Raw genomic sequence first — 13,371 nt, 5'->3', positions numbered from 1 at the left:
ATGGGAATTAAGTGTTAATTTCCTGATCTTGTATGAGCCACAAAACACCTGGCCATCAGCTAGCAAAATGGGGGAAAATAGAGCCAGCTCCAAAACAAAACGAAAAAAAAAAGTAGTTGGGAAATCAATGAGACTTAAGAGCATTTGTGAGTGTTGGGGCTTTGGGACAATTGCCCTGGTTCAGCCAAGGTGGGAGGTGAGGCTCCTGCTCAGAAGGGCAGGTAACATTTAATTCATGTGCTCAGACATAACAGGGGCCTTTCCCATTTTCCTCCTTGCCTACAGCCCTGCCCAGAGGCCAAGACTGACCCAGGCACTGAAAATTCGCAAGAAACTTCACTTTTCTTGACATCTCTAATATAGGCTGATGCTGCTGAGAACAGCTGCACAAACCAGTGACTCACATCAAGAGGTGTCCTTATCTTTGCCATCTGCTGTAGCACTCCAGCTGAGTTAGGAGATCATTCCCCCTTTGGTGGGTGAGCTGTCAGTGCTTGTGTGTGAGGTGAAGCACTGCAGATGCTTTCCAGACCAAGCTCTTGAAAGTCAGAGAAAAAAGGAAGGCCTGTAAGTCCATATGTGATGATCTTGTGATTTTGCTTCCTGCTTTTCTCCTGGTCCCACGGCTGATTTTCTGCCTTTAAGCTTCCAGTTGAAGGGTCTGAGAACTGGATTGAGTGGGTGCATGGTAGACTGACTGACTCAAGACAAGATTTTCAGTCCATGCTAGAAGCAAGCCTGCAAACACTGTCCCAGGCAGTCCTCTGCAGTGCACTGCCACCATCCATCCTGAGCCTGCCCTGTGGTTTAGGGCACATTTATCTTCTTGCACTGAGCTCATCCAGACAGGCTGCAGATAATCTGCTTGCAGGGCAGCCATATGTACGGGGCATGGGCAGATTATGCAAGGACCTGACCACTCGAACAGCTGCCAGGCAAAAGAACCATGGACAGAGTCAGTGCATTACATATTTTGGTAGATTGAGACCAGAGGAATCTGGTGCTAATATGGCAGGTTTGCAAAGGCACAGCTGGATCATAGAAATATTTAACATTTGGCAGGTATTAGCCTGGGCTTCGAAAAAAAGAGGGGTTTTAAAGGCTGAAAGTTGTGTGCAGAAATGCCCTTCATCTGAAGGGAAATGTGAAAGCAAAGCAGGACAGAGGGGTCTGTAGTGGTGTTGGTAGAACTGGGAGCTGGACGCTTCAGTCCTGCTCCAACCTCCCTGTGTGGATTACCTGGGAGAAAGCAACAGTCTTTCCATTCCTCTGCCTCATCCATCACTGAGATTTCCTGAGGCTCAAGAAACACTCTTTAAAAGCTATACATTGGCAAGTGCTGTTTCAAGTATGATGGTGTCTGAAAGGCTGAACACCACAATTTGTTTTTGTAGACAATATTGCACAGCATGGAGATCAGCAAACGTGAAATGAGGATGTACTGCTGCATTTGTTGCTCACTAGACTTGCCCTGTGCTGCCTGGATTTGCAAATCAATTCAGATGCCTGTGAGGATTTTCTTCTAATAAATCCACATGGTCTACTAGAGTGTCTCAGGGAAATCCCTTTAATTATTGCCTGTGGGTCATTAACTGTGGCAAGAGTGACAGTCCAAGCATGGGTAAGGTGTCAGCAGCCGCTCTGTGGAGGAGAAGAATTTCTGTTCTGTGTGTTTAGGAGAGAGGACAGGACCCCCACAGTGACATGTAGAGGGCAACCCTGGGGGGAACAACACCACCTCTGCTTCTAATTAGTTAATAAATTGCATTTAATACATTCTGATCTCTGCAGCAGAAGCAGCTAATACAACAGCACAGAGTGCCTGTCAGGAAATAGGGGGTAGTTTGGGTACCACAAGCACTTAAATAACTGCACTGATAGGATGTAGCACAAAATCACTGCTAAGCAACATGATGCATGGCTCTCCAGGGAATTCCTGTCTAAGGTCAGAGCAAGCTGTCAAATATCTGCAGACACTGTATTCCTTTTCCTGACTTGCTGACGAGTTGTCACACCAGGTCAGGAAGGCATGGCTACAGCAAACAGGTGACAGATGGAGCCTGCTGCTCTGGCCTTTCCTTGCACTGGGATTTCCTGCAAGCTGAAATCATCTGAGCTCAACACCAGCTTGAGGCACTCAGTGCAACTCTTGGAACACACCTCCCTTTCAGATGGAGCACCAAACTCTTAAAGAAAGAGAGAGACTATTCTTGTCCATAGGGTATAATTTTTTCCTGGATTTGGTGCCAATGTGAGGGTATGTGAAAGCATGCTCCCGTGTACCTTTTCACTCACACAAAAGCAACAGAACATGGGAAATGTGTTCTGAATCACCACCAAGGAAATAACAAACAACTAATAGTAACAGGAAACTGTATTTTGCATGTCATTAGACTTCACAGATACAATCAAGCAAGCTGGCTTTATTCCCTAGATGCTGGCTTTGGCCTGCAACAGGATGAATAGGTCTCCTGTTAATGAAGTACACGCAAGGTACTGCTGTGGTAAGCGTGTGCTTCTTGCCAGAGCCCAAGGCAATGAGTAGGATGGCAACTGCAGCTTTGGGAGAGGTAACGTTTGGAAGAATATGTAATATGCAAGCTACAGTTAAAACACATGGCTTAACAGAGCTGGAGAGAAAGTTCAATACTAGTCAAAATCATTCCACGCATTCACAGTGGCTACCAGATCCTGCTCTCATTTATGCTGTTGGAAGCCTCAAAGTTAACATCAGGGTTTATTTTGAATTTACATTTTCAAGAACGAGGTCCTTTGTTTTTGCAAATAAATGTGGGTAATGTGACTTGAGAGGAATATATGTAGGAATCACTGCTGGATTGTGATCTTTTGCTTTTGAACAGGGCCAGATATAATTCTGCAGTAGAAAAGGCCAGCTAGCACTTATATTGACCAGCCAGATGAACCAAAAATCTCTGCTCAAAACATCTCTTTGGGATGAGTAGGTAGAAACCAGTGGGTCTGGTCCAGTCTAATAAGGACAGTATCCCATACATGTCTATGAAAAAAACCCAGCTCTCATTCCTGATCCTGGCCAAAAGGAAGGGTCTGTTTCTCAGGCACATTAAAACCCTAGGTGTTTAATGGGAGCCTTTTTTCCATTGTGAACTCCACATGAACCATTAAGGTAACAAGAGCCGACATCAAGGGAAATGTGCTGCGCTTCGGGCCCCTGCAGGGGCTGAGAAAGCAAACAACGCATGCTTCTGTGCAACAGAAAATCTTTATTGGAATGGTATCCAAAGGATCCAGAGCTCTCTGGCTGCCCTCCCCTGTGCACACTCTGGGACACAGCGAGGAGCAGCTCTGGCTCAGCAAGCCGAGGCAGGCAGCCCTGAGCCCTTCGCATCACACCCAGCCTGCCTTCCTGTCCCAACAGCGGCCACCAGGGCAGCACAGACCTGCTCAGGAGGCGACAGGAAACCCAGACACCACTGAGAGCAACGTCTGCAGGTGTGGGCAGAGCCCCAAGCCCAAGGAAGCTGAGTTAGTGTTTGGTGCCTCAGGGGACCTGGTGAGAAGGGGGAGAGTGTACAGTGGCAGCAGCCTGAATGGCACGCACAGAACAGCACAGAAAGTTGGGAAGCATCTTCTGAGTAGAAGACCATGGTAGGTTAAACCTGGAAGGAAGGAACAGGAGATAGTGGCAGTGGGCTGCCAGCTCCTGTCACAGTCCCCGTTAGACTTGGCTGTGGTGCAGTCATGGAGGATGGCATCCAAATTAGCAGCACGATGAGAGAACAGAATAAACTTTTAACACATTAATACCCAGCAAGGCAGTTTGGGGAAGGGCTCATCTTCATCCTCCAGTCCTGACAAGCCTTCAGATGCAGTATTTCCAAAAGCAGGCTGTGAAGGGATATGAAAGAAACATGTCAGCATACAACGGACTTTTTACAGCTTCCCACTCTAGCCCTGCAGAAGGTTTCAGAAGACCCATGTCTTGAGAGAGCTGGGGCATGGAGCCAGCATTGTGCTTTCAGGACACATCTCAATAACCAGCTTTCAGTTCATACAACACTCTTAGAAGGTATTTCTTTTAGCTGCTCATAGTGTAAACAAGGGGTCTAAAAGTTGTCTTCATGTTGCTTGATTTAAAAGGGTTCCTTTTGTTCTACTTCAGCAGTGTCAGGAACCAGCTTTTTCTTTCCTGTCTACTAGTCAGCAGTTTTGCTGTTTCAGAGGGATGTGCAGGGGTTTTCACCTGTGACTGACTGGAAGAGCAGAATACTGGCTTGGAGGGATTGGATCTAGTTCTTACTTGTTTTTAAATCCAGTCACTACCACTCTGCTACCAACCACCCTTGAAACAACACTCAACTCTGTAGAATCTTCTAAGAAGACTAAATTAGGGAAGGATGTATATTTTGGTGTTGGAAAAAGTAGCTGTATCTCAACCAGCATGAATCCCACATAAGTTTCCTGTTATCAAGTATGAGAAGAGGTTTCTACCTGGTTTTTAAAGGAGGATCTTGGAAGAAAACTCCTACTGAATCAGCAGCGCTCATGCCGAGACATGAGCTCCTCCCAGACTGGAAGGACTTTAGATGAAGACTAAGATTCCTTGCTTTCATTTCTGATTCAGTCAGAATCTGATTTAAACCTGGCAAAGGGAAGTAGTTTTATCTACATTAAACCTTCCAGACTGGTGGGGGCATGAATTACATTAGCCAAATTAATGACAGCCTCCAGGGGTGCTTATAAATTGCATATTGCCTAAGGATCACCTAAGCACTTAAGCAAGCCTTGCACAAAGGGATTTTCTCTTGGCTGTCTGGCAGTTGTCAGCTTCCACATGCACAGAGCATGTGGGCTAAGGGCAGAACCAGCTCTTTTGTTTTTAGGCCAGATCTGTCATCAGTGACTTCTGGTTCACAGCTGCTACTGCTTTGTGGAGGAATCCATTGAAAGCCAGCATGAGCAGCATTGTCCATGTGCTTGTCAGGGGCAGCTTCACAGGAGCACTGTTGCAATGTGCTCCTGAGCCACTGGATACAGACTGGACAAAGCTTGGAGACCAACTGGGGGACATACCAGATCTGAGTTCCCTGCATTCTTGGTTGATTTCCACATCTCTTGTAGCTGTTTTACAGCAGTAGACAAGTGCTCCTTTTTTCTCTGTGAGGAGGCACTGACCTTGGCAGAGGGCAATGCCTGCAGTCCACATGCCTCATTATGCCTCCAGCAGTTGCTTTGAGGCCAGAGCAAAGTGAGGGGTGCACTGCGGGGACATGCTCATACAGAACTCCCCCACTCCAGGGCAGGCACTCATGGCTCACATAACCCCACGTTCCTCTGTGAAAAGCAGTATGTGACACTGCCTGCCTCCACGAGGTCCTGGGACTGCAGATCTGGTGTATCTGCCTCGACAGAAGACAGTGTTGGGGACACAATCCTTCTCCCCAGCTGCTAAACCAGCCAGCCATAAGAGAGGGCCGGACTGCTCGAAAAGCTGCCAACCAGCTGTTTTTCAGCATGTTTGGGGGATGTTTACTGTGACTGTCTTTGTTGCACAAAGGAAGCCCTGGAAATGAGAGTGGACAGGATGGCTGCAAGGCTCAAATTCAAAACCTACCGCGTTTTTTGGGCTGGGATGCTGAGAGGCTTTCCAAGGCATAGGCCACCTCTGGCCCATCCTCAGTTGAGAGCTGATCCTTCAACTTCTCCAGCTGTTTAAACAGAAACACAGCAGTAAACAAAGGCCCCATCATGAGGAGCTCCACAGAGTGCTGGGAAGTGCAGGACAAAGGAGCTACATAGACTGGCTGACAGCATCACTGGGAAGGATAGGGTCTTCCCTGGAGCAGGACCATTCCTGGAGGATCTGCCTTTGGAGTACTCATAGCTCCTCACACCCTCCTTCATTAAGCTGCTGGTTTGGTGGCAGTGGTGTGGGCACTCCCTGCTCTTTCCCTCCACCTCAGGTGTAAGTCCCTGTGGAGAGGAGGCTGTGTAGAAGGATACTGCAGCACTAAGAGTCAAGACAGTGCTGGGACAGGAGGTCTTCAGGCATCCAGACACTGCAGCAGAGGGCATCCCTTCTCCATTGCCCTGGGTTGTCCCTCCTCTCTCTCCCTCACAGTTCTTGCTGCCTTCCCCTGGTGATAATGTGGACAGTCCACTGCATTTCTTCATCTGTAGCTACTCTTTTCTTGTACACTGGGAACATCTACAGCCATCATCCTGACTTCTGCTCTGGCAAAGCTGCTCCCATAAAGTCAGAGCTTAATGTCCCTCAGCACTGGAGCGAGGGGCTAGCGTAGGACCTGGCAGCCTTCTGGCATGATGCACTGGGATTTTTCAGTCTGAAGTGAAAAGTGCCATGTGGAACCCAGCAGGACCTCCAGCATTCATGCAAACAGCTGGAACAGCTGGACCTGGCCTGAGAGGGAGAAAAAAGCACTTCCACTGCTCGCAGGGTTTGGGGCACAGTGGGAGCCATGCCAAGGTTGCTGCAGACCTTTTCCTATTCCTGGGCAGCAGGTGTAGGATGGGGATGCTATCTGTATGTGTGTGCTCTATCAGCCCAGCAGGGCTCTGACCTTGAGTAGGGCCACTCTTACTAGCAAAGAGTCCAGAAAAATTTCTGGTTTAGGTGGGCAGTGGCTTTCCCTCCAGCTTCAAACCTTTACCTAATGCAGCCAGCTCATACAGTGCCCAGGAAGGCAGCATGACCTCCTCTTCCCACTCCCTTTTCTCCTGTGGAGCTTTCCTTTGGTGTTTAATTCTTTCCTGGCTTGGCTTTCACTAGCCTTTTACTGGTGACAGAGGCTTTTATTGCACCAGTCTATAGCCCTGTCCTCTTTTTACCTTTTCCAGCTTTGCAGCTGTGTAGCCCGGGTTCTGCGTTGCTCTTCTCTCAATTCATGCTTACATTATAGCAGCAGGGGGAAGGGTAGCAGGATGCAAAGATGGAAGGATGGGGCATAAAGACAGCTTACACAATTGTTTAACTACTCATGCAAGAGCATGCATCTATGTGTCTGTGCATTTGCTCCTCACCTCTTCAAGCTCTTCAAATTTCTTTGCCAGCTCCCAGTCTGCAAGAGGGGAGAGAGTAACATCAGCATCTGCATTGCTTCCTGAAGCTCAAATTAAAACCCCTTTCTTCATTTGCCCTCTCCAGGGGTCGACAAGCAAAGACCTAGTTATCATTTAACTCCTGTTAGTGATCTTCAAATGAATGACAGCAGAAATGGACAGAAAAGCAGGTTCTCTCTGCTGAATCCTGTGGGACTTTATCCTAATTCTCCATTATGAGGCAGGCTTCTTTACTGCTCACCAGGCCGTAGGGGAATTGGCCCAATGAGGTCACTTACTGTGTGATACCAATTCAGGTATTTTGCTGATTTTTAATTTTTATCCTGCTAACTGTAAATCTCTAATGCTGACTTTTCTGCCACTGGCTTTTATATGACATCCCACTGCTTCCTTTAAGACGCGTTTATCCTCACATCACCCATGCAGGCAGAAGTCAGAAGACACAAATTTAGCCTAGCATAACTTACTGATTTTTAAGTCAGCAAAGATCCAGGCTGGCAGAGTGGAGCACCAGGAAAAGTCACATAGTAGTAAGTGCACGGATTCCACACTTCTCAATGTTAGGGGAGCACGAGGACCTGTCATGAGCATGGGGCCCAGCCTCATAGATCAGACTTAGAGATCTCAAGGCTAATCAGTTCTGTATTACTGTCAAAAAACTATGCAGGTGGATGAATGAACTGGTCTGAGATATCCATCCCATGCAGAAGGGGGGGAGAGTTAGGTGCCTAGGAACAGGATCTAAAACATCTAGCTGAACTGAAAAGAGCCTGGAATAGCAATAGGGAAAGCTGCAAGGGTGGGGAATTTCAGTCTCACTGCTCTTGAGGACTGAGGTACCTTATTCCAGCCTCAAACTGATGTCAAACCCGGTTAATTTTTTAATAAGACAGATGAGCTCAGTCAAAGCTGAGTGACTGGCTACAGTAGTTCTCCTGGGAGAGGAGTGGAGAGTGATCAGCTGGTTTTAAGTGCTAGTTTGGGAAAAAATGCACTAAAATAAGCAGAAGAGCCAGGAAAGAGCTAAAGAATGTTTTTGCTGGGCGCCACAAGCAAGCCAAAAAACAGCCCTGGAGCTGCTTCTCTTCTCTGTTCCTAACGTGGCAGCAGGCATTGGTCTGGATCATCAGGGGGATTTAAGACATAATTCCCCTTGATTTCAGATTTCAGATAAGACTTCAGCACACAGACACATTGCCAGACTTGAGCTTTTTTTTTTTGGAACATTTGAAACTGAGCAGGAGGGTGCCAAGAAAAAGCTGACTGCCCTCTTGGCTTCTCCTTCAAGAAAGAGACAGTTCTGTTGAAAAATCCCGAATATTTTCTGACATTCATCCAACAGTAAAAGCAGCAATTCCTAATCAAATCCATTACACGAGGATTCAATTTGAGAGATGAGATGGGGATGGGGATGGGGATGGGGATGGAGTCAGGTGGTGTGGGCTCTGCTCCTGGCACTATCAGCAATGACCTCAGGTAGATTCCTCCTAAGTATGTCTTTACATACCCATAACGTAGAGACAGACACTGACATATCTATAAGTCAAAAGTGTCACTTAAGAATTATTATTATTACTATTTTTATTATTAACATTTTTACCTCTTTCAGAGTTTCAAGTGCCTGTTTTGGCTTGATTTTTTGCAAACTGTAGGTTTGGCCAATGACTGCTCTGAATAGAAAATGAAGAGTGGTTGAAATTTGGAACGGATTAACTCAGACAGGGAGAAGGAAGTTAATTTATGGGTGAAGCCTTGAGAAACTGCCTGCTGTAAATCCTCTGTCTGTGCTCTGCTCAGAGATTCATTATATTCAATTGTCTGGCATAAAATGCAGCCTTTCCTCTAGGAGTAATAAGTGCAATAATCCATAAACTTATCATAAAAATGTTATTTCTTGAATGCATCCCCTTTGCAAGAAGAATGCCTTTGTTAGTATAAGGGCTTGATTTATTTATGTTTATTTATTTGTCCCAGGCTTGTTTAACCACTGCCTTGCTGCATTAACAAGGGTCTGGGGAAGAGCACTGAGTTTGAGAAATGGATTTTCATAACAATATTTTTGCTGGGCCCCATCTCAGCTGTTTTCACAGGGAAGGGTATCTTCCTGCTCTGAGACCACCACACCCAGCTGAAACCCTCCCCTGGCTGCAGTGGCTGTGGGAATAGCTGACCCCTGTAATCCATTTGGTGCTTGTGATCACTGTGCCTCACGTCAGGGAAAGTCCAAATTTCTCTTCAGCGGGTCTGAGTTTGGCCACAGGCGGGTGGCTTTTAAATTTGGTGTCTATTCACAGAGCACAGACAGGAAGAGCCTCCCCCTGGCCCATCTTTAGTGGCTGTGTGCGAAAAGCCAGTTTTCTCAACCTCTTCCAGCTGGACTTAGGCCCAGGCAGGAGCTGCCCCTGCCCTTGTCCCAAACTACACCTGACCCCAAGGGATCTCACTCCCACTCTCTCTGGAAAATCTTGGTGAAATTCCCTGCAAATGCTCACAAGATGCTCAGCACATCTCAAAGACACTGAGCTGTCTCTCAAAAGCACACGGGGCTGTGTGGGGTGTGGGTAGAGAGGTGACTCCCAAAGCTGGTTCATGCCCCGGGCAATGCACACAACATCTTAGGGGCAGCAGGGGCACAGGGATTCAGCAGAAACTTTTCTTGGTTTTACTTATGTACACACTCATGTTCCCAGCAAAATGTTGAGTGTCTGAGGATCTAGGGTATGTGGTTTTTGGCACCTTTACTTTGCATTGCAAAAGCAGGTCCAGAAGCCCCATGATGGAGAGCATCTGACATTAATCACATGTAGGCACCATACCGGGTGCTGCTTCCACTTTCTGAGCAGTTGGTATTTCTGAAGAACCTGAGCAGCAGGTTCCTTGCATTCATGCAAACACGGATTCAAGAAGCAGAGATCTCCCCTCCCCTTCACTTACCAATATTTTCTGGCCTCCGCCATGCGAATTTCTTATTGAGAAGCAGAGTCAGCAATGTGTCCTCGTGATTTGTGTCTTCTCTCTCTGGAAGCACTCGGTTCTCTGCAGCACATAAAACACATCAAAACACATCTTTCTCAGTCTCATCAAATTAAGAATCAATTAATCAATTGATGCAATTAATCTCTTAATCAAATTAAGAAGGCTAGGAAGTGAAAGGAAAATGTCTCCTGTCAGCACTCACCAGGGTGGAAGGAGATTGGAGAAAAGGAAGATGTGCGAGCACAGAATAAAATGTCCAAGGAGTGAGGGCCACACAGTGGAAGGGTGTGGGATGGGGAGCCCTCCCTGCCAACCCTGGGCTGCCAGCCAGTTCCACTGCAGCCTCATCAGCACGACTGGCTGCAGAGAGCTGGGCACATCAGCTTGATTTACACAGTCCTGAGCTCTTCTGCAAGGTGGGTGGAGTGGGTGCCTCTGCAAAGCCAGACAGGAGCCCACAACATCCTCTCTGCTCAAACCTGCGGGTGTTCCCCCACTCACTCCTCGCACCTTCTCAGGGATGACAGAGGTGGGAAGTCCCTCCTCACGAGGGCTGAGGTGTGGGTACCACAGTTGAAAAGCCCTGCAGCCCCACAGCCCTTTCTTATCCCCACTCAGCCTTGGGGCTGCTCTGTCTGACTGCCAGCAGTACTGAAGGATTCTTCCTGAGCAGAGCTCAAGTGTGGAGGAACTTAAAGCAAGACCATGCAGAATTTTTCCAGGAAAAACCTCCCCAAGCTGCTGTCCTAAAGCAATTTGGACCTCTCTAAGAGGCCCCTTTAGGGCACTTTCTCAGTGGTTTTACTTCAGTGGTTGTGGCTATGCCCTCAAATGAATGGTTGTGAAGGTCAAGGGTTCAGCAGAAACCAGCAGATGCAGGGGATGGGACTAATCAGCGCTCTGAAGGCTCTGAGATCCTCCCAGATCTGCTCTACAAATTTCCAGAGTCATCTGAGACTAGAATGTTGCACTAATATTTGAGAATGACAGAACAGGAGCCAGACTTTATAGGGAGAGTGGCCATCCAGAAGAGTCTTCGGTCTGAACAACCCTGCCCCACAGACAGACCCTACAAATCCCTAGAAGGTACCTACAGAATTCCATGGAAAATACTAAGAAATTATACAGACAGGCTTTTTTCCTCTTCTTCCAGGATCTTTAGGACTTCTGCTCAATGCAGTCTCATATGGCCATCAGCCCCTCTGAGGGGATGAATGCAATTATTCTTGATACACATGAAACAAAACATTGTACCAGACGAGCCTGAAGGATGCTCGAGAGTGTGTGGGAATCAGCTCCATTAGCTAACGTCACATAAATCTGCAGAAGCTGAGGGATGCTGGCCAAAGGGATGCTCCAAGTATTTGGCCAGACTCAACCCTGCCTCACACTGCGGCTGAAGCCGCTGGTCCCGGTTGTGATCTCTGGAAATAAACCCGGGGGAGCAAGCAGAGCAACCTGCAGTTAGCATGGAGTGCCATAAACCTCATTCCTAAGTATGAAGGACAGTTATAATTTTAAAATAACTGCTTTTAGTGTTTTGGGGGATTTGCTACAGGGAAAAAAACCCCCAACACTATAAACACTCAAGTAAAAGCTAAACAGAAGCAGGATTTACATAGAGTGGCCTGGGGAATGTTTTGGTTGTAATTACAAAAATAAATAGGTGATATAAGTGGAAAAATAATTTGAAAAGCAATGTTATTTTCAAGCCTATATTTAGCGACTCTGGTTTTTTTTCCACTGCCAAGTCTCTTTAAGAAAGAGCACTAATGATTGACATTTCCCTGCAGTATAAATTCAAGTTAAGATTAATTTAAATTATGGGTTAAGTACATATGAAAAGAAGTTCTGTGAAGAAAAAAAAGTTCAGCATCACCGTACTACTGACATTTATGAGCTGTCAAATCTCATATGGTACATACTGGAATTGCTGCTCTCTGATATTTTGGTGGGGGGTTTTTTTATTTTTTTATGGGAGAGAACAAGCTACCCTTACCAGATTTCACCAGATCTGATATTTTCACTGATTAGCAGAACATGTCATACAGCCAGCTGCAGAGCAGAAGGACAGCTTTAGCTCATGATAATATGAATAAGCCTCTCGCTAGCACCCATGTTAACAGACTGTTCAGTATAGCTGGAGGTTCGTTTTGTTTCCCCTCCCAGAGAAGTGAGCATTGCATTGGCCATGGCAAGCAGCAAAGCAGAAAGATAACCACCTACCTGTGTCATGTAGCTTGTATTCCAGCTTACCTTGGAGTAAAAAAGGGTCTCCATGTGTAGATGGGACACACAGAGCCATGGTCAGGATGGTCAGCACTCCCAGACACAGCTGGGCTGACCACATCTTCTCCACGTTCCCAGCGCCCAAAAGCATCCTTCCTTCAGGCACGGTGGAGGACTTCAATGCAACCAGTGCCAGATGAGCTCACTTTTAAGAGGCAGTGGATGTGCCGTGATTGCAAATGGCCTTTGGAGGAGGGGAGAAAAATATCTCTTGAGATATAATTCAACCTGTCAATATGATTCACTCCGTTGGGAGTGGACAGAACAACCCAGTAACATATGTCAGATGGAACCTGTTCAATATATCTCATATCAGACTGATCTAATGAATTCTGATGTTCCCAGAGGCGTGCACTGTTCACACATGTTGATATACATTCCGTACATATATACATTAAAAATACTTTTTCAGGGCTGCTGCTTTAACAGAGTTCAGGCATGAGGACTCCCACATTAGCAAGGAAGATTTGTCTAATGTACAAGCTGCCATATTTTACCAGTTTGGACAGAATCAGGTTAATGGGGTTTTGTAATTTATCATCTCACTTGCTAGTGCCTATATTAATTAATGTGAGATATAATGAGTGCTGAAGTGGTGGGAAACAGAGGGGGAGAGCTCTTTTCATTTAACTGATTGGAGAATGTTGAGTGTGTCTTGCTCACTGTGACTTATGGCTTTGTCAACGGGAAAGGCATCACACCCTATTTTGGGATTATGTCTGAGTGGGGGAGTGCAGATTTGGCAGTAGATATGGAATACGTCAAGGATGGGCAAGAGTCTTCAGTTTTTTTCTTGGGGAAAAAAAAGAAGTGGAAGGTCAGATGCTGGTTCTGGCTACACAGCCTTGTTTTATAATTTTAGAGCAAAGTACTGAGACTCATTGCATACATTCCATGTCTTCTCAGGCCATGACTACATTTTGGTTTGACATCCATTTGTTGCCTATTCCATCACTATTGATTAGGGACCTGCTACTACTTTTTCACAACAACCTTACCAAGGAAAATATTGCAATAGTAACAGTGCTAGGCTTTGTTCTTTCCTTC

The 13,371-nt window shown here is 46.4% G+C and overlaps 1 protein-coding gene across 3 annotated transcripts; it reads right to left on the bottom strand.

Moving 5' to 3' along the window:
* Window positions 1-3,222: 3,222 nt before the first annotated feature.
* Window positions 3,223-12,622, bottom strand: UTS2B (urotensin 2B). Of its 3 annotated transcripts, XR_004242229.1 has the most exons (6): window positions 12,262-12,622; window positions 9,994-10,095; window positions 7,021-7,058; window positions 5,594-5,687; window positions 3,787-3,867; window positions 3,223-3,638 (listed from the first exon to the last, which is right to left on the bottom strand). XR_004242229.1 is itself a non-coding variant. In XM_032120242.1 (5 exons), the coding sequence occupies exons 1-5, from the start codon at window positions 12,413-12,415 to the stop codon at window positions 3,842-3,844; spliced, it is 414 nt and encodes a 137-aa protein (XP_031976133.1). In that variant the 5' UTR covers window positions 12,416-12,620; the 3' UTR covers window positions 3,223-3,841. The 3 variants fall into 3 exon arrangements, 2 of the variants coding, with proteins under 2 accessions (XP_031976133.1, XP_031976134.1); XM_032120242.1 differs by having other exon boundaries at window positions 3,223-3,867; window positions 12,262-12,620; XM_032120243.1 differs by having other exon boundaries at window positions 3,223-3,867; window positions 12,292-12,600.
* Between the last annotated feature and the right edge of the window lie 749 nt (window positions 12,623-13,371).

The sequence above is a fragment of the Corvus moneduloides genome, chromosome 10, assembly GCF_009650955.1.
Source record: "Corvus moneduloides isolate bCorMon1 chromosome 10, bCorMon1.pri, whole genome shotgun sequence".
NCBI lineage: Eukaryota > Metazoa > Chordata > Aves > Passeriformes > Corvidae > Corvus > Corvus moneduloides.
This window is presented reverse-complemented; position numbering and strand designations above follow the sequence as displayed.